This window comes from Perna viridis, chromosome 4 (assembly GCF_037379345.1).
Source record: "Perna viridis isolate PV_CMFRI_1.1 ecotype Kerala chromosome 4, ASM3737934v1, whole genome shotgun sequence".
Taxonomy (NCBI): Eukaryota; Metazoa; Mollusca; class Bivalvia; order Mytilida; family Mytilidae; genus Perna; species Perna viridis.
This window is the reverse complement of record NC_142448.1, coordinates 4,232,384-4,259,197: the sequence shown is the minus strand read 5'-3', so window position 1 is coordinate 4,259,197 and position 26,814 is coordinate 4,232,384. Positions and strand designations below refer to the sequence as shown.

Below are 26,814 nucleotides of genomic sequence, written 5' to 3'. Positions count from 1 at the left end.
TGATTAAGTTTATGGTTTCGTTCAGCTAGGAGATTTAGATCTCCTGTTATAATCAGTCTAGACTGCTTGGAAGGTTTCTACTGTTTAATGTATGTTGTAAGTTTCCCCAATGACTACTGTTTAATGCATGTTGTTTTAGTTTCTGCTTATTGGTTTTGTTTTGTTTTGTTTTGTTTTGTTTTTTTTTGTTCTTTTGTGTTGTTGTTATCTGAACGACAATAACTGCTATTTAAAGGAAATTCAAAGATTTACGCTTAAATGGTTTTCGTGATGTAGAATACTTCATTTCATTGAAATAAGAAAGAAATGTGAATATCGCGTTCTACAATAATCATTCCTTTGACAAACACCGGTACACTTAGCAACTTCAATGAGGATACATTAAACATAATGTAAATTTAAAAAAAAAGCGTGGAAAAATATTGTTATAGATTATAGCATGTCCACAAATATAAACAAAAAAATATGACGATAAAAAGATAGCATACTTCCTGTAAAACCAGGAGCTTATATCAAGATCAGGAAATTGACACGGGGCAATACTGCAGACCCGTATAATGTACCTATATAAACCATCGTTTGTCCTTCAACCCGCAATGAACCAAGACTCCATGTTCCTTGCACAAAGGCTCGTTGTCTCATGAACATTTATAATTGAAGACATTTTCTCATACATTTAGAACGAAGTCCTATTAAGAATTCCCTTTCATCCACAAGAATAAAAATTCAAGTTTCATCAATCTTAATTTAATTTACATTACTAAGTCATTTGCCAGACAATGACGTCAAATTATACAATACCATTTATTATAATGCATTAATATTAAAAGAAATAAGACCTTTAAGACTTTTAAAAATATTCAATTTAGAAAGGTTAAATCAGATCTTTGGTTCTTCATAAAGGACATGAAACCCATCTACATAAGGTACATTTATACCTTCATTATCTACGAGAAAGAAAGCGTTTGAGGAAATGAAAAATAAATATATATTGAAATTATTAGACATTTGAGAAAGATATTTGCTGAAAATAATTAAATGAATCCCTCAGGTTTATTACTGGCAATATCGGTGGGACGAGTATCACATGAGTTGTTATATTAATATCGACACGGGAAATCAGAATTCATTGCTTTTGGTTCAACGACGTCACATTCTTATAGTTTAATTTAAATAAAATTTTTACACGGTGCAGCTTAATACGACTACAGAATTCGTGTCCTAAACAAGTAAGACAAGCGTGGACATAACATTCAAACTTGATACAGCTCTGAATCAATCGGAACTATTTGGCCATTTCAACGACATTAAAAAATAATCTCGGATGCAGAAAGGAGAATTTCTTCTTGAAAAATGCCGGAATTGTAATCATACGCGCGATTCAAAGTAGTTCTATCCACCAGGTGGCGATAAAAAAAATGGTTAGATATCACTACAAATAAACAACAATAACCCTGACATGTATATTGGCGCGAAGCGAGGATCTAGGAAAACAATAAATAGTAAAAATTTCAACCAGTAAAACTATAATTTTAAAATCGGACCGGTCATATTTCGGACAGATTCTTTCGCCTAGTGGTTCCGAGGTTTTTCTTATGCGTAAATAGAAACGCCGCTGATGAGTTCCGATTGAGCTCTGAATCTGTATTATTATGAAAATGTTCGACACAGTGTAAGATTCTGACGAGAATGAATTTACATTTGCAATTAGTAAAAAGAAATGAGAAATCTTAAAGTACTATTTAAGAGGGATCCTTATACTCAATTGTTAGCACATGAACAAGAAAAAAAATGTTTGTTTTGGCCTTACTTGGCCCCTTATTCCAAAAAATGGAACATATTAAAACACCAAAATCAATCTATTTTTTTCCTTTTGCGGAATGGCACCCTGTGGCATAATTTCACAGATATAAATTACACTCAAGTTATTGCCGGAAAAAAAATCTGTTGACGCCGGACGATTTGAGGTCGTATTAAAATCACAAATTATACCTCCAAGGGGAATTCATTTTACGACAATATCCTTTAGTACTCACCAAGTACATTACTAACAGAAACATGGGTTATTCTTAATAGCGGGTATCAATGTTTGGTGCATGTCTCTATCACCAAATCAGTGTCTTGTGCCAAGGGGTGAATTGTTATGCCATTTTGAAACACATAATAGGTTAAATAGTAGTATCAGAATAAAAATCATTATTAAACAGGTAATTGAAGTTTTAAATTCACAGTCTTCATATAAATGCCACAAGATATTTATCTAATGAAATATTGATAAGCAGCTTACATCAATGTGTACTTTCAAAGAATATATGAGAAATTGGAAATGCATTTACAAACATTAACTGACTGTCACTTATACAAGCTCCAATAAGTGATGAATTCTCTGAATGCGGCCATATGTATTCAATACAATACAATGGATTGTAATTTAACGATCTGAAACTAGTCTGATTTACCAGATTATCCTAATACATATAAACTTAATGGATTTAAACCTAGTCATACGAGACCGAAGAACAAAGGGCGTTGTTAACAACACTTTGCAGTAATATCATATTCAATATTTCAGAGTTTTACAGAACAAAATCAAAAACAATGCAAGGATAAAGCAGTTGATCTGTCATCGGAACTGTACAGACATAGATGGGAGAGGGCAAGCATTATCTTGTCAAGGCAATCGTCCAGCACTCATAAAGACAGAAGTTAGTTTAACGCTTTAACAAACATTGTATTATAGAGCATGTGCCCATAAGAGAAAAGAGGGAAGGCGTCAACGGTAGTGTTCATGGCGGAATAGACAGAACTATGCTTAGGACTTTATAATTCATAATATACAGTTATACAAAGGTAAAAGATGACGTTAGCTAATTTTAAATCATGTCTGCACCAAAATTTACCTTTCGAAATTTCAAACGATCTCTTGAGCTATGAGCCTGGAGCTGACACAAAGAACATCAAACTGAAACAACATCTATGTGTGCGACATGCTATGCCAAAAACAAATCTTTACGGAACCATACTACACGAAAATACCAGTCAAGACAGACACCTAGAACGACAACTAACAAATCTGTCGACAAGACAACTCAAAAACTCTAATTCTTTTGATCTCTCGGCAAGAACTTTTATGAAAAACCAAGAGCGCAAGCAGGCAAAATGGAAACGGGAAGATGAATTTAGACTGTCTGGACTAAACTTACCAAACGTTCAAATCGCAGAAGAGCAACGCAGACCGAGTTTTGATGTGATGTATCACGCTCCAGATTATAGCTTCAGAAGTTCAACTTCAATGAAAAAGGATAGATTGCCAAAAATGCCATTCAGCATAAGGCGAGAAAAAACAGAAATAGTGACACATCGGGAACGAACATTCATGACACGGCTGCCGGAAGTGATGGTTGTTGATCAAGACGCGCTTAAGGAATACAATAAATATAGAGGTAAAAGTCACTTAAAACCTGGAGGCCCAACAAGGGATGGTAGGTTTCAAAAGTTGGCCACAAGTTTGTCGCAACCATTAATAAAAAATAAAAGTGCACCTAGTGGCAGAAGACAAATGTCAAGATTAAGCAGTGAATCACATGATGAAGAATTAGACAAAATTTCAGATTTCGAAGACGACCAATCAGAAGATCTCCCACCAAAATGGATGCTGACGCGTGCTCAAACAGACATGATAGTAAGCAAAAGTAAAAAACACGAAGAAGACACCATCAGTGTACACCAACCAAATAGAATGAAGAGTGAAGCAATTCTAGAAACCTTCAAAAAGGGCAATGTTAAACAATTAGCTAAATCTTTATCAAAGAACAAATCAGAACGGGACAAAACTGTAAAAACTCCTGCACCGGGAACAAGTATTTACTACAGTAGTAAGAAATAACTAGTAAATTGTGAGGTGACATCTGGGTGCTAGTTTGTTATATAAGTTCATGTGTTCAGTAGAACATACCATTTCAGTATTGTGTTTTTTAGTTCAAGTTTCTATGTTTTATATATTAATTCAATGTTAGCAACTTGCAATGGGTTTATGTTTTCAATAAAATGGTGGTCATTTTAACTTATTTCATAAATGTCTGAACGATTATAAAGGAAAACTAAATTGTTATATTATTCCTTTATGTAAATTTACTGTAGCTATGCATAGGTGTATCCCAAGTAAATGTGTTTCTAAAATTACATTTAAATGTGACGTCTGCTTGTAAAATGTACACTATAATGACAATATGATGGGAAAGATTTCGACGAACGCAACGATGTAACGGTACGTTAAAGCTAAACAGTGTCGATTTTCTTTTAAACCCCTGGTGGGTTACTTTCCCATTATAAGTAAATGAACACTAAAATAAGAGTCTCAACATATGTTTGTCTTCTGAATTACTTAATCTATTAGCATGTTTATTTTTAGATTATAAATTCCTTATCAGAGGTTAATGGTTTACATGTGAACTTTAATAATCAACATATTAACTATAATAAGTAAGAACCCAAAATTATCCTTTTAAGAAAAGGACCCACTTCTTTATTTAATTGATCAAATGTACTCATTTAGAATGAAATTAGACCTGAAATAACAAAATATAGCTTCAAGATACCTTCTACAATCAAAATTATCTGCACATCTACAGTGAAGTTAGACACTGCCTAATTCTTTCTGTGAAGTGATATTACAATGTTTACTTTTTATCAAAACCTCAGGTGAGTTGCAGACCGAGTCTAGTCGGAAGTTAGTCAACGCAGGATTATAAAAGGGGATTCCGATCCAGACATTCAAAAACGGATACCAGGCTATGATTTTCTCATTTAGCCAAAATTTTAGCAATAAACCAAACGTTTTCCAAAAAAAGATGGGTCTTAACCCGATGTACTGCCCTCTCCCAATGAAAATTTTTTTGGGGGGCATGTAATCTTGATTTTTCACAAATTCTTCCCCGAAGTTTGTCTTGCCTCGCGCTGCTCGTTCTTTAATTCTATATACGCCCCTAACCTAAAATCCTAGATCCGCCACGTTCTTAAGCCTGCTAGAATTTTGTAGGATTAAGTTTATTGTTGCTTACTTATTTTTGGTATTTTAACAGTATTGATACCTATATATAGAGATTCAAAAGGGAAGGGTTCTTATGGATTATTGTCATTAATCTGTCTGCCTCCACATAAAAGACTACAATGAATTAACATAACAAGTCATTATACTACAGAGATTAAATCCTGTAATGAACCATTTAACTAGTACTGCAGTGTTCTCATGATGAAACTAAATTTTGTCCCAAATCATGATTATTTTGGTTCCCTTGATTACTCTGTCAAGTGTTGTTAATCATAATGACTCCTACATTACACGGTTCTAGGGATATTGTCATCAAAGGAAAATTGAAATTTACGAAGAAAAAATATTGCAATAGAAAAGGGAACAGATCGCAATAAATGCACCAGAGTATGAAGTAAATATTAATCACCAAGTGTAAACGCACCTTTAAATAAGCGCTAGAAGGCAGAACAATGACACTTCTTCACAATTTAAATAAAATTAGAGCTAGCAATTGTTTCATTCAGTAATTGTGTGTAGATCTAACAACACTCCATTCTACTTTCTGTTCTGGTGACCTTTCTCTGATCATTATCAGCAAACCAAATGTCATCTTTCATGACTTTGGAAGCATAATTCAAAGAGAAAACCTAGAGGATTCCGGAAAGGTTATATGAACAGAACCAGAATGGGGTGTTGACTGGAATCATCAAAACGCTATCCAACATTACAAGACAATTAAGGTGTAAACAATTAACATCAAGTACATCAATCATGGATAACAACGCCTCAACAAAACGTGCAGTACAACGTTACAGGTGGAAAGAGAATTCACAGGTGGTACTAAACTGATCAAATTCCGCTAGAAAATAATCTAACATCAAACATCAGAGCCAATAGCTTAACTTAAGCTGTAGGCATTGAAACCATAAATAAATCTGGAAATGGGAAAACAGGAGACATTAACAACACACCATCTGAAGCCATTCAATTCTTTATGATACCCCAGTCCGTGGCCTATTACAATTATTAAAAAGATCTGGTAGAAATAACGAATAGAAAATGTGTTCTTAAAAAAAAAATAAAGCAGATCTGAAGCAGAATGAAAAAAATTACAAGAAATTAAGGGATGAACATCATCATAGAAGACGCCCAAAACTTTTACCACTTAGGAAGTATTGTCAGTACATCGGGAGGCACAGACGAGAACATTAAAGCAAGAAAAAGAAAGTACAAAGGGTATTTTCATACTAAAGCCCATTTGGGGGGGGGGGAGTTTTGCTTTAGGAACTAGCACTCAGATAAAAAATCTTTCCATACAAATGTAAACCCTATAAGGGTCAGAAACCTTAGGAGAAAGAGCAGCATTCATTAAATCAATATTTTTTTGCCACAAAACAACCTCGACACAGATGGCATAACAAAATATCCAACAATGAGTTATGGAAAAGATAACAATCAATTACTGAAATAGAAATGGATTGGGCATCACAACAAACTCTAGAGTGGAACCCACAGGGATACCGAGAGAGGGGGAGGCAAAAAACAAAACAAACTTCTAGCACAAGGGACTAAAATGACTTGATAAAGCATTGAAAAGTTGAACTAGAATTTGTGAAAAGTGCTACATTATTGTAGCACCAAGTTGATAGATATCAACATTTTTTGGGGTACTTCTTCAATTTACTTTTTGTTCAATTTACTCTTAAATTTTTATGTTAAAATAACTTTTCTACTGCAGATCCTTTTACCATAGTACATACAAACTCTGGGAAATAACCTTATCTCAACAAAAAAAAAAAAAAACCATTCCTATTGGGTTTAATGTAATTTCAATTTTATATTTTAGATGCCAACTGACTATAATAAAAACATACCTCCTAAAGTTGTATTGACTTCTACTGATATTCATATCACTTGAGGTAACCAAGTTTTGTCATGTAGCCTTATGGATCTTTGTTTATATTACACTAAATATTCAAATAGCTGTGCCAACATTCAGACAAAATTAAATCAAAATGAAAATACATTACACCTAATGGGAATCTGTTGACATAAAATTCTGTGAGTTCATATGCACAACAGAAAAAAATATGCAGTTAAACAAAAGGCTCCCAGGAGCCCAATTCACTCACCTGGTCACATTTTTGCCATTCAAGGTCAATAACTCTAACAAGGAGTTGTCCTAAAAGTTTGACTCCATGAAGACTATGGTAGGACTTATCATGAGGATCATTTCATCAATTGAAAGTTTCAGTCCATCCATTTTAGTTTTCAAGATATTGGCTGAAAACTGCTAAAAACGTCATTTTTCACCTCTCAAGAGCAATAACTCTTACATGGAGTCATCTGACAACTTTGATCCCTGGAGACTTTTGTAGGCCATATTAATAAGGATCATTCCAACAATGAAAGATTTTGGCTAAACCTAAGTTTTGGAGATATATGCAAAAAACTACTGTCTGACCTATATGTTCTATTTTTGGTAACAGTGGCCACGTTTTATAACCAATCAAAAATCAAAAACGGTCATTTTGTTCAGGATACCCTAAAAAACAAAAATACCAACTTTCATTCAATTCTGTACCGTAGTTTCTGAGGAGAATATTTTACAAAGTAATAACTTCAAAAACAGCAGAAAACATCCAAAAGGGCAATAACTCCAACATAGTTCTCATGCTGAATACTTTTACAATATGTCAGAATTTGGTTGAACCTAACGGTTTTGGACAAATCTGCTGTCTGACCCCTATGTTTCATTTTTAGTAATGGCAGCCATGTTTTTTAACAAATAAAAAAATCCAAATCGTCTTTTTGTGCAAGATACTCTAAGGAACAATCATCTCAAGTTTCATCCAAATCCATTCATTGTTTCAATGGAGAAGATGGTTGAAGAAATTGTTAACGCCGACAATGGATGTCAAGTGATGGCAATAGCTCACATAGCCTACAGCCAGGCGAGCTAAAAATTGATTTGAAAAACTCAAACTATATCATCAGCAACTTTCTTGGGTATATATATCTATATTGTGTTCTTTTCCACTATGATTTATGTCATTAATATTGTGTAGTCCAATGCATATGTATTGTGTATTTAAAATGTTAAGATCAGTGGTATATCCAGAAATTCCAAAAAAGGACAGGAGGGAAATTAATAAAGAAAAAATGCTGCAACATAAGAGCTCTAAAATTCAATGGTTATAAAAACCTATAGTTCTGAGGCATCATGCCAAATATCAGATAATTCCCATAAAGGGTTTGATGATTTATTCTAAGATCAAAAATTCAAATTAATTAACAACAAAAAATTCAAATAAATAAACAAAATACAAGAACCATTGTTTTTACAAAAGTTAAGCATTGATTATGAACTAGGAAAAAACTGAAAAAAGCTCCATATATTTCAATTAGACAGAACTACAATGAATTCCATTTGACAATTTGGGGTTACATATTGCATTTAAAATGTACATAAAATTTTCAAGGGAAAATAAGCTTCAAAGCAAATAGCCTGGATTAAACCATACAAACCAACAAACTGATAGTCAATATAGCCTGTAACTTGGTTTGGGGAGAAGGCACATTAAAAAAATAACTTGCACGTAAAACATATATCTTTATAGAATATGCAAAACCTCAATACAATATTGTCCCACCATTTTGTTTTGTGGTATTGCACATTTAGACTTAAGTTGTTGTAATAAGGCATCCAGACTCAATAGTTCTTCATAAAACTCTACCTGTAAACATACAATAATTAGATTGTCATCTATATACTGTGATAAACTAAACTAATTTTAGGTCATGGCTAGTATGGCAAATTTTGATAAAAAGGATATTTACCCAAATTTGACAAACATTTAAAATGTATATCATTATAAGATATTAAATGAATGAACATAATTTAAGTTTACAACTTTATTCATTTCTAAAAATTTTGTAGACTGATGGAGAGATTGAAAGACACCTGTAACTACGATTTGGAGCCCTAATTAATTTTCTTCACAAAAAAGGAATTGCTTATGAACTAGATAAAATTTGACAATAGTTCCATAAAGGATACCCCTCAGTAACTATATGGGCAAAAGTCCACAAATAAATAGATGTAAATAAATGGATGTTGCTTCCGTCTGAGATCCAATCCCACATTACGGCATACTTATATAAAGCTTCAGACTGAGATCAAATCCAACATTATGGCATACTTATATAAAGCTTCAGACTGAGATCCAATGACACATTATGGCATACTTATATAAAGCTTCAGACTGAGATCCAATGCTACATTATGGCATACCTATATAAAGCTTCTGTCAAAATATCATGTGACTGTGATAAAAAGTTATAGTGAAAATTGGGCAACAAAGAAGTTGGAAGAAAGAGATAGACACCATGATCACTACATGTATAGACTCCTACAAAGTTGGGGTGATAAATAATACACTATTGTTTTGAAAAAATAACAAATGATGTTTATGTTTACATAGTAATTTTTCTAGTATTTAGTGTTTAAAATAAAAGTTTGTTTCTTTATAAATACTAGTAATTAGTGTTATAATTTTGCATAGTAAAAATGAAACTTATTACTCCTATAATATAAATACTAACTTTTGATTCTACTTCTGTGTGTAAATGTACAAGTACACTCCGTGCATCAGGGGAAATAATTAGCTGTGTAAAATGGCCGTCTAACAAGCAACATAACCAATCAACTATCTGATAAGAAAAGGATAAACATCTTAAAAGGTTTATTAAATCTGTGTTGAACACCAGCATTTTATTATTTATAATATTAATCAGTATTAAGAGTAAGAAATCGATTGCAAATAATGGTTACATAATGTATTAGTTCTATAATTTTGCTGTCAATTAAAACAAAACAGAAATAATAAAAAAACTAAATAAAGGGCTTATATCTGATGTTGCATGTAACAAAACAAATTACAAGCCATTTTCAAGTTGCTAAGATAAAAATGAAGAACAGCCTTCTACCACCTCATTTTGATAAAACTCTAAATTCTGATTACCTTTTTGTTTGACACAACATAGGTTTTTGACCAAAGAGAAAGTGTGAAAAACTTAAAAACTTGTAATTTGATACTTGCTCAGTTTTTGTCTGTAAACAAGAAAACAGTTTATGGCCCTATTTGGGCTCCTAATTACCAAAGGGGATCATGACCCCTAAAATTAATCCAAATTTTCATTTTTTGGTTTAGAAATTCATACTGTTCAAAACATATTTACTCAAGATACTGTCCAGAAAAAGAAAAAAAAAATTTTTGCCCATAATTCATAAATGGTAAGGTCATCACCCCAAAAATAAATCCTAGTCTAACCTATTTGGTGGTCAACCTTCTGATATATATTACATAGAGATCCATACATTTATATTGAACAGCAAAGTTTTTTTAAAAATATTAGGTTTTTTTTGGTCCATCATAGAGCCCAATTCTTCTAATGGTTAGTACACTAAATACCCACCAAAGCCTTCCTTTAATAGTAGATTCTTAGCTGTAAGATCTAATCAAGATTAGTCAATTAATACCTGTTTTGACCCAAAACTACACCAAAGCGGATAATCTGTAATGTTGATAGTATGGAGCTTTACTTGAGATAATCTGTAATATTGATAGTATGGAGCTTTACCTGAGATAATGATGGAATATTATAGATGGATACTTTCTTATCTTGTCCTATGCCCAGCAAAGAAAACAAATACTCCAATAACAACTGAAAAAGATTGATTTAATATAAGTGCTCCTCCAGATATATAGAGCTCAATCCCAAGAAAGCAAAACAAATTACTTCCATGTCACAGTCAATTGACTGAATTCAAGTAAGTCCTAGAAGTGTTGTATGGATTGAATTTGTTCCTTTCTTGGGAACGGTTACATCAAATGGAATATTCCTGGTAAAATTAAACAATAAGTATTATGCACACAAGAAAATTAATTTCTTCACATTTTTTTTTCATCTTTTGTGATTCTAAATTATTTCTTCCTATAACTGATGCCTTCAAATAAACAAATAATTTAGGGTAACATATCATAAATTACCAAGATAATTTTGTTTGAATACTAATTCGAGATCAGGACCATCACGTAGGTTTTTGGCACATCCTGCTTACCGGAAATTAAAATGGCAGATTGTAAACAATGCTTTACATCAATAAAATTGTACATATCATGTCAAAATTCACTTGACATATTAGATCTAAAGCTAAACTTCTTAAAATGTAGGGAACATGTTTTTAATGTATGTTGTTAAGGGATGCTTAACTAAATAACCTGTTGGCTGGTTAACTTTCCTTGGAACTCACCAATCAAATGACTGTCGCCAAATTGACGAGTGTAATCTAATGAGAACTTGCAAAATTACACATGTACCCTTATTTGGCAAGCTGGTGAGTGGTGGTTTTCCACACTGGAATTGCACAATGGCATCATGAGGTAAAGCATGTGTGACAAGTTTCATCAAATTCTGTTCAGTGGTTTACTAGGAATGTACAGACAAACATATATACACAGAGGATGATCATTATATACCTTTCCAAGCAAGGGTATAAAAAACACTTTTGTAAGCAATGATAAAAGAAACTTGCTAAAACATTTAGATAATATTGCAATAAATAAATACATACTAATACATTTTGGAAAGTCAAAGTTTTGATACACTCCACCAAGAAAACATCATTAAATGGTATCTGTAATATCTGGTTACTGAACTTTAGTTAAAGTCATATTATAAAGTACAGATGTCAGAATAAAGATGAAGCAATGAATCAATATGGCTGAATCTTAGTTTAGGTACATTGTAACTTTTTTATCAGCTACAAGATTTTTTTCTTATTTAACTACAGGCATATGAATACTATCAGATATATATGATAGTATGTGAAATAAAATCAGTACACATATCAATTTTCACAATTCATAATTTTTTATGTTTAAGAAAAAATAAAATGGTAAATTGTATAGTGAAAAGTATTAAAACTGAAACATGAAGGATCCAAAACCCTTTCTAAACCGGACACTTTATAAAGTACCATATATATGTTCAAATATTTGAACCTTAGTGAACTGAACACCTGTCTAAACCAAACCAATCCTAAAGTAAAAATCCAGGCAGGTTTTAGCAGGTTTCATTGTATAATACAATTTGTACAAAGGATACACATATAGAGCTTTGGTTGTAGACAATGGACATCCTTCTGGTGTACCTTCAGTTGTACTCTGTGGTGATACTTTAGTCATATCCTTCTCATCTAAACTGATCGAATAAAGAAAAATTTAATTAATTACAACTATTATTTAAAACTGAATTACATGTAAATCATTTTCAAGTAATTAAATCCAAACTGATATTGAAGTATTTAACTAGGGAACAGGAACACATAATCTTTCTGAAAAATACTGTCCAATGAAATTAAAGAAATTTAGTGAAATGTTTAAAGATTTGTCCAACGATGCAAGGGTAGAAATTGTTAAGATTAACAGAAACTGTAGTATTTCACACAGTCAGGACTCGGAGATCTATCACATATTACCTGAGTATAAAGTGTAGAGTTTTACACAGACCAGACTCAGAGACCTGTCACACATTACCTGAGTATAAACTGTAATATGTTACACAGACCAGACTAAGATGATCTGTCTCGTATTACCTAAGTATAAAAGTGTAGTGTTTTTCACAGACCAGACTAAGAGATCTGTCACAAATTACCTGAGTATAAAGTGTAGTGTTTTATGCAGACAGGACTTACAAATCTGTCACAAATTACCCAAGTATAAACTGTAGTGTTTTACACAGACAGGACTCAGAGATCTGTCACAAATTACCCGAGTAGAAACTAGTGTTTTACACAGACCAGACTCAGAGATCTGTCACACATTACCTAAGTATAAAGTGTAGTGTTTTACACAGACCAGACTCGGAGATCTATCACACATTACCCGAGTATAAACTGTAGTGTTTTACACAGACCAGACTCAGCGATCTGTCACACATTACCTGAGTATAAACTGTAGTATGTTACACAGACCAGACTAAGATGATCTGTCACATATTACCTAAGTATAAAGTGAAGTGTTTTACACAGACCAGACTCAGAGATCGGTCACACATTACATAAGTATAAACTGTAGTATGTTATACAGACCAGACTAAGATGATCTGTCACATATTATCTGAGTATAAAAGTGTACTGTTTTACACAGACCACACTCGGAGATCTGTCACACATTACCTAAGTATAAACTGTAGAATGCTACACAGACCAGACTAAAATGATCTGTCACATATTACCTGAGTATGAAGTGGAGTGTTTTACACAGACCAGACTCAGAGATCGGTCACACATTACCTAAGTATAAACTGTAGTGTTTTACACAGACCACTCAGAGATCGGTCACACATTACCCAAGTATAAACTGTAGTGTTTTACACAGACCAGACTAAGATGATCTGTCACATATTACCCAAGTATAAACTGTAGTGTTTTACACAGATCAGACTAAGATGATCTGTCACATATTACCTTAGTATAAAGTGTAGAGTTTTACACAGACCAGACCCAGTGATCTGTCACATATTACCGGAGTATAAAGTGTAGTGTTTCACACAGACCAGACTCAGAGATCTGTCACATATTACCTGAGTAGAAACTGTAGTGTTTTACACAGACCAGACTAAGATGATCTGCCACATATTATCTAAGTATAAAATGTAGTGTTTTACACAGACCAGACTAAGATAATCTGTCTCGTATTACCTAAGTATAAAAGTGTAGTGTTTTACACAGACCAGACTAAGATGATCTGCCACATATTACCTTAGTATAAAATGTAGTGTTTTACACAGACCAGACTCAGAGATCTGTCACACATTACCTGAGTATAAACTGTAGTATGTTACACAGACCAGACTAAGATGATCTGTTACATATTACCTAAGTATAAAGTGAAGTGTTTTACACAGACCAGACTCGGAGATCTGTCACACATTACCTGAGTATAAACTGTAGTATGTTACACAGACCAGACTAAGATGATCTGTCACATATTACCTGAGTATGAAGTGTAGTGTTTTACACAGACCAGACTCAGAGATCTGTCACACATTAACTGAGTATAAACTGTAGTATGTTACACAGACCAGACTAAGATGATCTGTCACATATTACCTGAGTATGAAGTGTAGTGTTTTACACAGACCAGACTCAGAGATCTGTCACACATTACCTGAGTAGAAACTGTAGTGTTTTACACAGACCAGACTCAGAGATCGGTCACACATTACCTAAGTATAAAGTGTAGTGTTTTACACAGACCAGACTAAGATGATCTGTCACATATTACCCAAGTATAAACTGTAGTGTTTTACACAGATCAGACTAAGATGATCTGTCACATATTACCTTAGTATAAAGTGTAGAGTTTTACACAGACCAGACCCAGTGATCTGTCACATATTACCGGAGTATAAAGTGTAGTGTTTTACACAGACCAGACTCAGAGATCTGTCACACATTACCTGAGTAGAAACTGTAGTGTTTTACACAGACCAGACTAAGATGATCTGCCACATATTACCTAAGTATAAAGTGTAGTGTTTTACACAGACCAGACTAAGATAATCTGTCTCGTATTACCTAAGTATAAAAGTGTAGTGTTTTTCACAGACCAGACTAAGATGATCTGCCACATATTACCTTAGTATAAAATGTAGTGTTTTACACAGACCAGACCCAGTGATCTGTCACATATTACCTGAGTATATAGTGTAGTGTTTTACACAGACCAGACTCGGAGATCTGTCACACATTACCTGAGTATAAAGTGTAGTGTTTTACACAGACCAGACTCAGAGATCTGTCACACTGACCTAAGTATAAAGTGTAGTGTTTTACACAGACCAGACTCAAGAGATCTGTCACACATTACCTGAGTATAAAGTGTAGTGTTTTACACAGACCAGACTCGGAGATCTGTCACACATTACCTAAGTATAAAGTGTAGTGTTTTACACAGACCAGACTCAGAGATCTGTCACACTGACCTAAGTATAAAGTGTAGTGTTTTACACAGACCAGACTCAGAGATCTGTCACACATTACCTAAGTATAAAGTGTAGTGTTTTACACAGACCAGACTCGGAGATCTGTCACACATTACCTGAGTGTAAAGTGTAGTGTTTTACACAGACCAGACTCAGAGATCTGTCACACATTACCTGAGTATAAACTGTAGAATGTTACACAGACCAGACTCAGAGATCTGTCACACATTACCTGAGTATAAACTGTAGAATGTTACACAGACCAGACTCAGAGATCTGTCACACATTACCTGAGTATAAACTGTAGAATGTTACACAGACCAGACTCAGAGATCTGTCACACATTACCTGAGTATAAAGTGTAGTGTTTTACACAGACCAGACTAAGATGATCTGTCACACATTACCTAAGTATAAACTGTAGTGTTTTACACAGACCAGACTAAGATGATCTGTCACATATTACCTAAGTATAAAAGTGTAGTGTTTTACACAGACCAGACTCAGAGATCTGTCACACATTACCTGAGTATAAAGTGTAGTGTTTTACACAGACCAGACTCAGAGATCTGTCACACATTACCTGAGTATAAACTGTAGAATGTTACACAGACCAGACTCAGAGATCTGTCACACATTACCTAAGTATAAACTGTAGTGTTTTACACAGACCAGACTCAGAGATCTGTCACACATTACCTGAGTATAAACTGTAGTGTTTTACACAGACCACTCAGAGATCGGTCACACTGACCTAAGTATAAACTGTAGTGTTTTACACAGACCAGACTAAGATGATCTGTCACATATTACCTAAGTATAAAAGTGTAGCGTTTTACACAGACCAGACTCATAGATTGGTCACAGATTACTTTGGTATAAACTGTAGTGTTTTACACAGACCAGACTCAGAGATCGGTCACACATTACCTAAGTATAAAGTGTAGTGTTTTACATCGACCAGACTAAGATGATCTGTCACATATTACCCAAGTATAAACTGTAGTGTTTTACACAGACCAGACTCAGAGTTCGGTCACACATTACATAAGTATAAAGTGTAGTGTTTTACACAGACCAGACTAAGATGATCTGTCACATATTACCTAAGTATAAAAGTGTAGTGTTTTACACAGACCAGACTAAGAGATTGGTCACACATTACCTGAGTATAAACTGTAGTGTTTTACACAGACCAGACTCAGAGATCTGTCACACATTACCTGAGTATAAACTGTAGAATGTTAGACAGACCAGACTCAGAGATCTGTCACACATTACCTAAGTATAAACTGTAGTGTTTTACACAGACCAGACTCAGAGATCTGTCACACATTACCTGAGTATAAACTGTAGTGTTTTACACAGACAGGACTCAGGAATATTTGACAGGTGAAGTAACATGGTGTGTAGTAGTATCAAATCTCTGTGTCTTATCAATGTGTCTGTAAGGTCTCCAACATACCTAAAAAACAATAGAAAGATGAATATTTTTTTAAAATCTTTACCTTAAGTAATCATTATTTTAAGTAATCATTATCTTAAAAAATGTGTTTAAAAGAAAAGAAAAGAAAAGAAAAACTATGATCATTAACATCAGGAAATTGAAAACTAGAATAACTGTTAGTGAAGGATACACCCAACATCTCAACCACATTGTCTATTTTTCTGTTGTTGAAAAAGCAGAGAGGGTATAAAAATTGATATATCACAGAGTCACTAACATTAATGTAAAATCAAAACAATAAAAGGATTTACTATGAGATTTCCAGAATACATAAAAATCACATTTTTTATTAAGCAGTGCTGTTTTGTGTAAAATAGTTAAAAAAATATCTTCCAGGTTCAAAATGATATTCTTTATATTAAAAAACACACTTAACACAATTTCTAGATTTGGGCATAACTACATGGATTTGGAAATTGACTCAAAAAACAAGAAATGGTTAAGAATGCATTTACCTTTCTTTTTTTTCACATTTTGATTTTATACCCACTCATACCAAATGATATTTTTCATCTCAGGCTTCTACTGTGATAATAAAAAAATCATTGGTAATTTCCAACAAAAGTGTTAAATGGAATAGGAACCCCAAAAGAGTTTTAAACTAATTTAATAGTATGTATGTAAACATGCATACAAAAATGGGGGCTATATCAAAACAATGTCAATCTAAACAGTGACATGACACCTATATCGAAACAGCAACACTTTTAATTAGAATTTGTCAAATTCATACATAGAAACAGTAACATTGAATTTACAGGTAAATTACAAGTAACATCCATGTAGAATATAAAATATCATTACCATTGTCATTAAATTATTGATTTTATAGAAAATATTGAAAAATCTATAACTACCATTGCTATGTAGATGACATATTATCATTAAACAATCCTAGTTTCAGGAATTTTATATATGGTATCTACCCCACAGAACTTAAGAGATAAAGGATACAACAGACACTGTGAAGTCAGTCTCATATCTTGACCTACACTATGAGATCGATGGTAAAGGAAAACTATTGACCAAACTATACGACAAATGCGATGACTTTTCATTCCATATTGTCAACTTTCCTTTCATTTGTGACAACATCCCTTCAGCACCTGCCTTTGGAGTTTTCATATCACAACTCATACATTATGCCAGACCTTGCTGCAACTATGCAGACTTTTCGTATCGTGCTAGACTTGTTACAATTAAGCTTCTGGGTTATGTTGCTACAAGACTGAAGTCATCACTACAGAAGTCGTATTTTATGAAATAGATATTGTATCCTATTCAAATCCTACTTCCAGCTCAAATATTCTTGATTAATGTGCACAGTCAACATAGACAAAAATAAATATGGTACAGGTAAATGTCGCTGTTTCCATCACATACCTAAAAATGTGTTTCTTTAATTCCAAAGCCCCACTAATTAGTCTTATTTAACTGATAAACATTAACACAGGCAGCTGACATTTTTTTCCCACCATGGATCATGATAATGATGTATCTGTGGCACTTAGCCTTCCTTAGTACTATCATCTAATGCTTTATCTTAACATGTGGTCAAAGTCTCTCAAAGTCATTTTTTTTCCCAATAACTATTCCTTTTGTTTGGTCTCCAATATTGCATAATTCCGAGTATGTACAGTGAATTTTTTTTACAGCAAGTTGAAAAGGACCAGTTCCAATTTCAATACAAATCTTGGTAGGCTACTAAGTAGCTTAAATAGCTCTCTAGATAGAAATCTGCCCTACATTATACCAGTGTGTCCTACTTAACTACTTCAGAACACCTGTGTGACCTTTTGGTCCTTTTCAACTTGCTGTAAAAAAATTAATACATCAGCAGTGTCAATGACTTGCATTAAAAATAATAAATATATGCCCTTTTTGTTCCACTATTAACTTGTGTATATTCCATTTAACAGAAATGTTAACTTCACTTACATGTGAAATATATTTCACAACCACTTTCATCATTTTTATTGGTAACAAACTGTGCATTCTTCACAGTTTTTGGGTTGTTTACTAAAATACTACTTTAGATATAGTGCCACATTTTCATCATAATTTATGCTGCCATCTGGTAAAGATTATCTTATAGCAAAGAAGGTTACTTCTTGTAACCATAGATTTAGAGCAATTATCCTGTATAATTAGATAATTAAGTACAATACAGGAAAATGAACTTTAGATTCTTCTTGTATAATACAAAGACTATCAATATGTCCCACATGTTGAAAACAGTTTCTATTCCCTTGAAGTCAAATTGACTGTGATAAACAGAATAACATCAGTTTTGAACATCTTGAGAGTACACCATAAACTAATCTATAGGGTTTGCTGTGATACTACTGATCTTGACTTCAAAATTGACGTTATTCTAAATGTAATATTCAAATGTGTATTTCATTCACAACATAATACTTAATACATCTAACATTTCCATCCAAATAAGATGTCCTTTATACCTGTACTACTTACACAGTAGGTATAAGTAGTTTCTCTATTAGAAACTGTATTTCTGACTGAGGATAGAATTTGTTTTCAGACAAACATCTGTGTAAGAACTGAAGCATGATGTCTCCTGATCCACCTTCCTCTATAAGAATGGGTTTAACCTTACTGAACTTTTCAGAAAATGTCTTGTAATTAGTAACACCAGTTATATCAGACAGTTGTGAAAGAGTGTTTCGTAAGTTCTCTCGTTTATCTGTATCTCTCTTCTCCTGAAAAATACAATGTACTGCCATCTCAATACAATCTGTATAAGCCATTATTCTAATCTATTTTCACTTGCAAATAAACCACAATCTATAAAAACTAGTATTTAAAAAATATCATGTATACAACAATGTTTAATTAAGTCCCTATATGTAATCTGTTATCTTTTACTTATCAATTTGTTTTGTCTAAATGAAGTAGTTAAACCTATACATTCCACTAAACATCTCTGCCATTGTGAACAAAAATTAATGGAATTTCATGAAATATTAACGACCTCAAGATTATCAAAACTAAAACTGAAAAGAAATTCAAATGAGACATTATCACAATACAACGTGACATCATCTGAGTGTTTAATAAAAAAATCTAATTTACAAAAAAAGTATTTAGACATGGAGTAAAGTATAAACTCTTTAAGAGTTTAAATCAGTTCATAAGGCATTTCTAAAATACAGCAAGGCATATAAAAAACAATCCTTTTTAAAGAAAAGTCAACAACAAAATATATTGGACTGTTATTTAAAAGTATACAAGCATTCTAAAGATATGTTGTATATACATGTGAAACACTACACTTTAAAGTACTCTCCATTTTCAGAATTCATTGGTCTTTTTGTCAGTACAAAACTTTTTCATTACAGTTTTTCCCTGCAACTTCTTATCACAGTCATTTGATACATGTACTTAAAAAAAAAGGTTTTATATTCATTTGTGATATGGTGGGATTGCATTTCAGACCAAAACAACATCAACTTGTTGTCTGATGACTTTTATACTTTGACCGGTGGAGAGACCGTGGTATCCTTAAGTAAGCTTTGCTAACAGCTTCTATAGTTGCTCGGTGCTAACATTTATTAACTGCAGAAAGGGAAAATAAAAATTTTACCCTAAAATAAATACAGACCTTCAAGCATTGTCAAGATCCTGTGTAAAATTTTGCCCCCCCCCCACCTTTGCATTATTTTATATATATATCATAAGAAATTAAAAAAGAGAACCATAGAGAGAAAATTCTTTGCATAGAACTGAACAGATATAAAACTGCCATTTATAACTCTACACATTGTCAGTTTGCTGGTCGAGACATGTTTGATGCAAATTCAAAACTTTGGGCTCTTTCTTACATTTCAAAGCATACATCATTTGTAAATGGTTTGATTAAAATCAAACATTACGGCCAAAAAATAATGTTCACATTTTAGACAGAATGTGTACTAAAGATCAAAGAGCTATTGCCGGTAATTAACCATTTTTCTGTTTTATTAAACTACCAATCATCAAAGTTCAATAAATTGACCTTTTTATTGTTTTATTTTGGGTACATTTCACAATAATTGACAAAGATCTCACTATTAAATGACTAGTTATATCAAATGTTCAAAAGGTTTTTCACATATCCTCATGAGGACATGTCAACCTGGTCCATGCTCCCAGTTTTTAGTGGAGTCCGAGTTGCCCATTTGCTTTTGTTACTTTGTATGTATGAATTTAATTACTTTATGTTCTTTGTTGTGTATGTCTGTTTTCCATGTCTGGCCTTTGCCCCTGGATTACATTCTTTTGATTACCGCTATAACCTTGGTTCCCTTGAATACTCTTTAAACAACTGTCCACTTCAATTAGCATCTGTCCACCAATGAAATGCGGTCAGTGAATGAATTATTAATTAGGCATTCATTTACTGTTTTGCTGATACATTTATTACAGGTGAACCACAACTGGTCGTCAGGAAATGAGATGTTGTTTTTACTTGAATTATGTACCTAAAACTGTGAAAAACCGACCAATGTATGGTTTTGGCTGGTGGCCAGTCTAGTAAAGACTAAACACACAGGTGTTAAGGTATATTGGCTGCGACTTTTGAAAACGGCCAGTTTGAAGGGTAGACCAGTTTTTTAGGGTCTAGTTTGGAGAAGTTTCATTGTATAACTATGACCAGTAGTCAATGTCATGATGTTCTGTTTACCAAGATCTACTTTTGACCCATGACACTGACTACTAACTTACCAGTTTGTTGCATTGTGGATCAGTCTTTATTCTCTGTTTTCCCAGGATGGTTGCTACTGTTGACCTTGGACAGGAGTACTTATACATGTACAAAGTTTTACCACATGACACAAATAAACTATTTAAACAGTGAAAAATCTACAAATAGAAAAACAAATCTTATATTTGTAGTGATCCATGGAGAACTGGGAATCATTTATTGATATCTCACTTATGTTGTGAAACAATTATCTATGGGCATCAAAAGTTACAACAAAAAAAAAAAGATGGCAAAAGTATAGCTGAAAAAAAACATTGTGCTGAAAAACAAGTTCAATCTATATTTCACTGTACATAAAAATTATGCTGAGTCTTAAAAAATAATTTAATCAGTTCTCATGCCACAAATAAGGGGAGATAACAAATGTTCAAAACAACAAAACTTACAGCTAGTTGAAATAGACCAGTTCCAATTTCAATACTAATTTATGCAGGCTAGTTAGTAATTTAAACAGCTCTCTAGATAGAAACCTGCTCTACATTATACCAATGTGTTCTACTTCACTACTTTAGAACACCTGTGTGATCTTTTGAACACTGCCTTTTAAGTTTGAATAGCTGTCAATTATGATGACCTTAACCTACAGATGTCAAGTAAATACAACTCAATGAGGCCATATAAATCATTATTAAATTTTCTATACTGCTACATTTTCAAGCTTATATTTTAGAGCATCTAATATACACAGTCACTGTAAACCAAAGAAAAAAAACCATTTAAAAATGATACTAGTATTTACAATCATATTACAAAATATCTTAAACAACTTTTCTCTAAAAACTTTTTATTATTAAGAAGGTCCTTAGAAAGACTGGTGCATACATTTATATTGCAAGTTAAACATGGCCTTTTTGCAAAAGTGTAATGAATGTTACCATAACTTTAAGCTCTTACAACTACTTCAGCTAGAAAGAATCTCTGTTTAACAAATTCTTATTAAAAGAAGTTTTGGCATTCAGTTCAATTAAGTAATTGAAACTAAAAAAAGGTCTATGAATATCAAAATAAAATGAAAAGTGTTATCAAATCAGAAACAAGTAAATCACTTGCATATAGAGTTAAACCGACCCAAACACACAGGTAGGTGGTATAATATAGAGGTTAAGGTCATCATAATTCACATTTATTCAAACTTAAAAGGCAGTGTCCAAACGATAACACAGGTGTTCTGAAGTAGTTAAGTAGGACACATTGGTATAATGTAGAGCAGATTTCAACATAGAGAGCTATTTAAATTACTCACTATCCTAAATAAGTTAGTATTGAAACTGGAACTGGCCTTTTTAAATTAGCTGTTGAAAAAAACTACAATCCAATTTTAATCATCAGACACCAGTCATTTAAAATGATGGGTATCACTATATAGTATCCACTATGTAAGGTGAGATTTAGAACCTTGAATAATAACCTTCTCATTGAAAGTAAATGTTGGGAAAATAGAGAAATGTTCTTTAAGTAATTTGGGAGATATTGGGGATGAGTTCTATTATTTGTTTTAAGTTCACATCATTTGATAGTGACAGAAAAATTCTTCTCGTAGGAAAATTTGTTAAAAGACCAAATAGTATTAAATTTAAAGCTTTGATGAATAGTTCATCACCTTCAGTTCTCAACAATTTATGTGAATTTATGCAACAAATTACAAAGATGTTGTCTCCAGGGTAGTTCTCTTAATATATGTACATGTATATAGAAATTCATCATGAATGTGACTCAACATTATTCCCTCCAATACATGTACGCTAATCAATTTCTTATGTATATTATGTATCTATGTAAACTGTATTGAATTTGTTTTCTGTACCATAGTATTATGGTGTTTGTTCTCTGTACCATGGTATTATGGTGTTTGTTCTCTGTACCGTAGTATTATGGTGTTTGTTCTCTGTACCGTAGTATTATGGTGTTTGTTCTCTGTACCATAGTATTTTTGTTCTCTGTACCGTAGTATTATGGTGTTTGTTCTCTGTACCGTAGTATTATGGTGTTTGTTCTCTGTACCGTAGTATTATGTTGTTTGTTCTCTGTACCGTAGTATTATGGTGTTTGTTCTCTGTACCATAGTATTTTTGTTCTCTGTACCGTAGTATTATGGTGTTTGTTCTCTGTACCGTAGTATTATGGTGTTTGTTCTCTGTACCATGGTAATATGTTGTTGGTTCTCTGTACCATAGCATTATGGTGTTTGTTCTCTGTACCATAGTATTATGGTGTTTGTTCTCTGTATCATAGTATTATGGTGTTTGTTCTCTTTACCATAGTATTATGGTGTTTGTTCTCTGTATCATAGTATTATGGTGTTTGTTCTCTTTACCATAGTATTATGGTGTTTGTTCTCTGTACCATAGCATTATGGTGTTTGTTCTCTGTATCGTAGCATTATGGTGTTTGTTCTCTGTACCGTAGCATTATGGTGTTTGTTCTCTGTACCGTAGGATTATGGTGTTTGTTCTCTGTACCGTAGTATTATGGTGTTTGTTCTCTGTACCATAGTATTATGGTGTTTGTTCTCTTTACCATAGTATTATGGTGTTTGTTCTCTGTACCATAGTATTATGGTGTTTGTTCTCTGTACCATAGTATTATGGTGTTTGTTCTCTGTACCATGGTATTATGGTGTTTGTTCTCTGTATCATAGTATTATGGTGTTTGTTCTCTGTACCATAGTATTATGGTGTTTGTGTAATAGAGATATATAGAGATTATATGTAGGTTATATAAACTAGTGTTGAAATATAAATTGAAATCAGCAATGTATGAGTCATACCTTCACTTTTTCTTTGATGGGTTCACTGAATGGTTTAAATTGGTGCAGAACATCAAATCGAGTGTCTAATATACCAATGCCAGCTGGAAGAAATAACAAGCTATACAAAATAATTACAATTCATATAAATAGGTCAGGAGTGATTCTGCATTTTTAGTGATGAAAATACTATGAGTAAAAATGTGCTGTCCTAAGAAAATATGATTTTCTATTGTCTCCTACTGTTTTGATATTTATTTGATATATAACAAGCTCTCTAGTTGGTTAGTTTTTATCAGGTTACAAAGGTATTTCCTATAACCTTGTTTGATACTGTGACATCATAAAAACCTTCCAGTCCCCAGTTCACAGTTTGAACATTCTGTTATTGAATCAATTGTTTGGACTGGAATCCTCTTGTATTTTAATTGTAAGGGATGTTTTTGATGATGATTGGGGATTTTTACGGTCTTGACAATCCTTACAGATCTCACACGACTGCTCCTTAACGGGATTCTGTTAGTAATGCCAATTAGTAGCAGAAGGTAGCGGAGCCAAGCCTTCTGGATATCTGACCAAAGAACTCAGTTAATGTCCTATTAGCGGCTGGACTTCTGTGTTGATGCTCTGGCCTACTCTCAGACCCCATGTGGGTCCCAAAACCTTTCCTGATATGTTTTCAATTATCACAGGTTCCATATAATAAACTTATTTCATAGCAGTTAACACTTTTTATAAACCTGTTGTATATTCAAAAACATTCCTTAACAACCAAAACTATGTATTAGACCAAGTATTACCACCAAGGTTCTGACAGCCCATGTCAATCATTTTATCAAACTTCAACAGATGAAATATTGTCAGTCCTTTACATGCTTAGATCCAGAATAAACTTAAAACATTTTTGTGTTCTTATTTAAAGATAAATATTGGAATTTGTATTATTTCATCAAGTTTGGACATTTGAACAAGTAAACATGACATCATATTTCTCTGACTTATTCATCTGCAAAGAGCCAAGAAGTTCTGAGTGATGAAAATGTTAATAGATAAAAGAAAATTGTGAATACATTTTGTTATATTGATGAAATGGGTTGTTGACTTCTTTGTTAAAAGGATTCAATCGATAAAATTATAAATTACAAACTCTGACTAGTTTCGTAGTTTCAGCACCATGTGCTTAAGTTACCACTGAAAGATCAGCAGGAAAATGATGTAGTGAGTAAAACTTTTGTAAATCTTTTTCTTAATTTTATAAATCAAGTAATAAATGTATGAAAATTCAAAAAGTCACTTCAATTCATTCGTATACAGAATGATGCTGCATGTGTATCGTTAATTTTATTATGCAATCAACTAATCAGTTACAGGTAAATCACAGTCACAGGTGGCTGCACATCGCACATTGACACACACCTTTCAATTAATTTCTAATAAACAATTAAGAGACAGGTAGACAGGATGTTTAGACACTAATTAAATCATGCAGACTGGAATTTATAAGGGTTAACAATTTTTTATGTCTGATATTGGAAAATGATTGGGAGTCATCAGCAAAATTTGTTGGTCAATGAAAAGCATTTTTCACTGTTTCCGGATTCTTGATTACCACTGTTTTAAAGTATCGCATTATTTACTCTGTTTTTCTCTTTGTATCCCAGCCAGGGCAATATGTGTAGAATTTAGTATAACCATGGCAACTGATTCTGTAAGATCACTAACATTACACAGCCTACTGGTACCAACATCATTGGTTAAAGGTGATATGGTAATGCTGTATAATGCTCCAGTTTTATCTAAAAAATAAAATCAGACATCAATGACATTTAAAGTATATTTGCATCTAAAATAACCAAAAGGTTAACATATTTTGTTTCATAAAAAAACTTGCTAGCTTAAACATAACATTTTTATATAACTTCTATTCTCTGTTTCTTCATACCAGGTAATTCCCAGGGAAAAACTTACTTAAGAAATGATAAAAAATAGGACTAAAGTTTTTTGCTTGGTACCTATCAAAATTATAACACAAGAGAGAATAAGAATACAAGGAGTGTGTCATAAAGACAACAATCCTACCAAACAGTGAAAAAATAACACAGTCAAAGGCAGCCTATGAATGTTTCCAACATCCAGAAACTATAAATATACCAGTTAAGCATAATGGGCATAACATCACATTTTAAACATATAAAATTAAAGTACAAATACCAGTAGATTGACATAAGCTCAAGGTACCTGACTTGGGATAGGCATAATCAAACATGTGGTGAGGTAGAACTAGTTTGAAGGGCTCAAACCATATACCCAAAGCTAATGCTAACAATAAAATACACAATAACACACGATAAAACTCAATTCAAAACAAGTTTGTCTATTGCAAAAATTAATGAACATAACAAACCAAGCATAAACAATTAAAAGTTCTAGAACTTGCTAAAATGCTAGTGCCAGACTTCAAATTGATTTGAGTAAGTGGCCTCACTGTACAGCACTTCGATCATAGTTCTTCCTATTACTAAATGAGACATTCTACTTCCAATCTTATTTATTAGTCATGTGTTATGTTAGTATCATTTTTGGAAACCTAAACTTGTTTGCACCAATTTAAAGACAGATGAAATAAATATAATGAAATTTTATACAGGATTATGATTTCTATCTTTCTCCATCTTAGCTTGAAAACTGCAGTTTTATAATGGTGTAATAGA

General features: G+C 32.8%; 2 protein-coding genes across 2 annotated transcripts in view; one reads left to right on the top strand and one right to left on the bottom strand.

The window, feature by feature from the left end:
• The first annotated feature begins 2,257 nt into the window (after window positions 1-2,257).
• On the top strand, window positions 2,258-4,063 carry LOC148618499 (uncharacterized). The gene has a single exon (XM_088577513.1). It carries the CDS (start codon window positions 2,858-2,860, stop codon window positions 3,884-3,886), a length of 1,029 nt encoding a protein of 342 aa, XP_088433639.1. The 5' UTR covers window positions 2,258-2,857; the 3' UTR covers window positions 3,887-4,063.
• A 4,569-nt stretch (window positions 4,064-8,632) lies between these two features.
• Window positions 8,633-26,814, bottom strand: part of LOC148618498 (nucleolar protein 11-like) — a 31,808-nt gene continuing 13,626 nt past the window's right edge. Inside the window, exons 6-15 of the mRNA XM_088577512.1 lie at window positions 25,741-25,899; window positions 24,125-24,207; window positions 21,318-21,455; window positions 19,068-19,312; window positions 16,425-16,550; window positions 12,203-12,298; window positions 11,670-11,748; window positions 10,676-10,759; window positions 9,638-9,745; window positions 8,633-8,769 (exon numbers count right to left, since the gene is read on the bottom strand). Of these exons, the coding sequence (XP_088433638.1) occupies window positions 8,647-8,769; window positions 9,638-9,745; window positions 10,676-10,759; window positions 11,670-11,748; window positions 12,203-12,298; window positions 16,425-16,550; window positions 19,068-19,312; window positions 21,318-21,455; window positions 24,125-24,207; window positions 25,741-25,899 (1,241 nt within the window). The 3' untranslated portion in view covers window positions 8,633-8,646. The remainder of the gene's footprint in view (window positions 8,770-9,637; window positions 9,746-10,675; window positions 10,760-11,669; window positions 11,749-12,202; window positions 12,299-16,424; window positions 16,551-19,067; window positions 19,313-21,317; window positions 21,456-24,124; window positions 24,208-25,740; window positions 25,900-26,814) is intronic.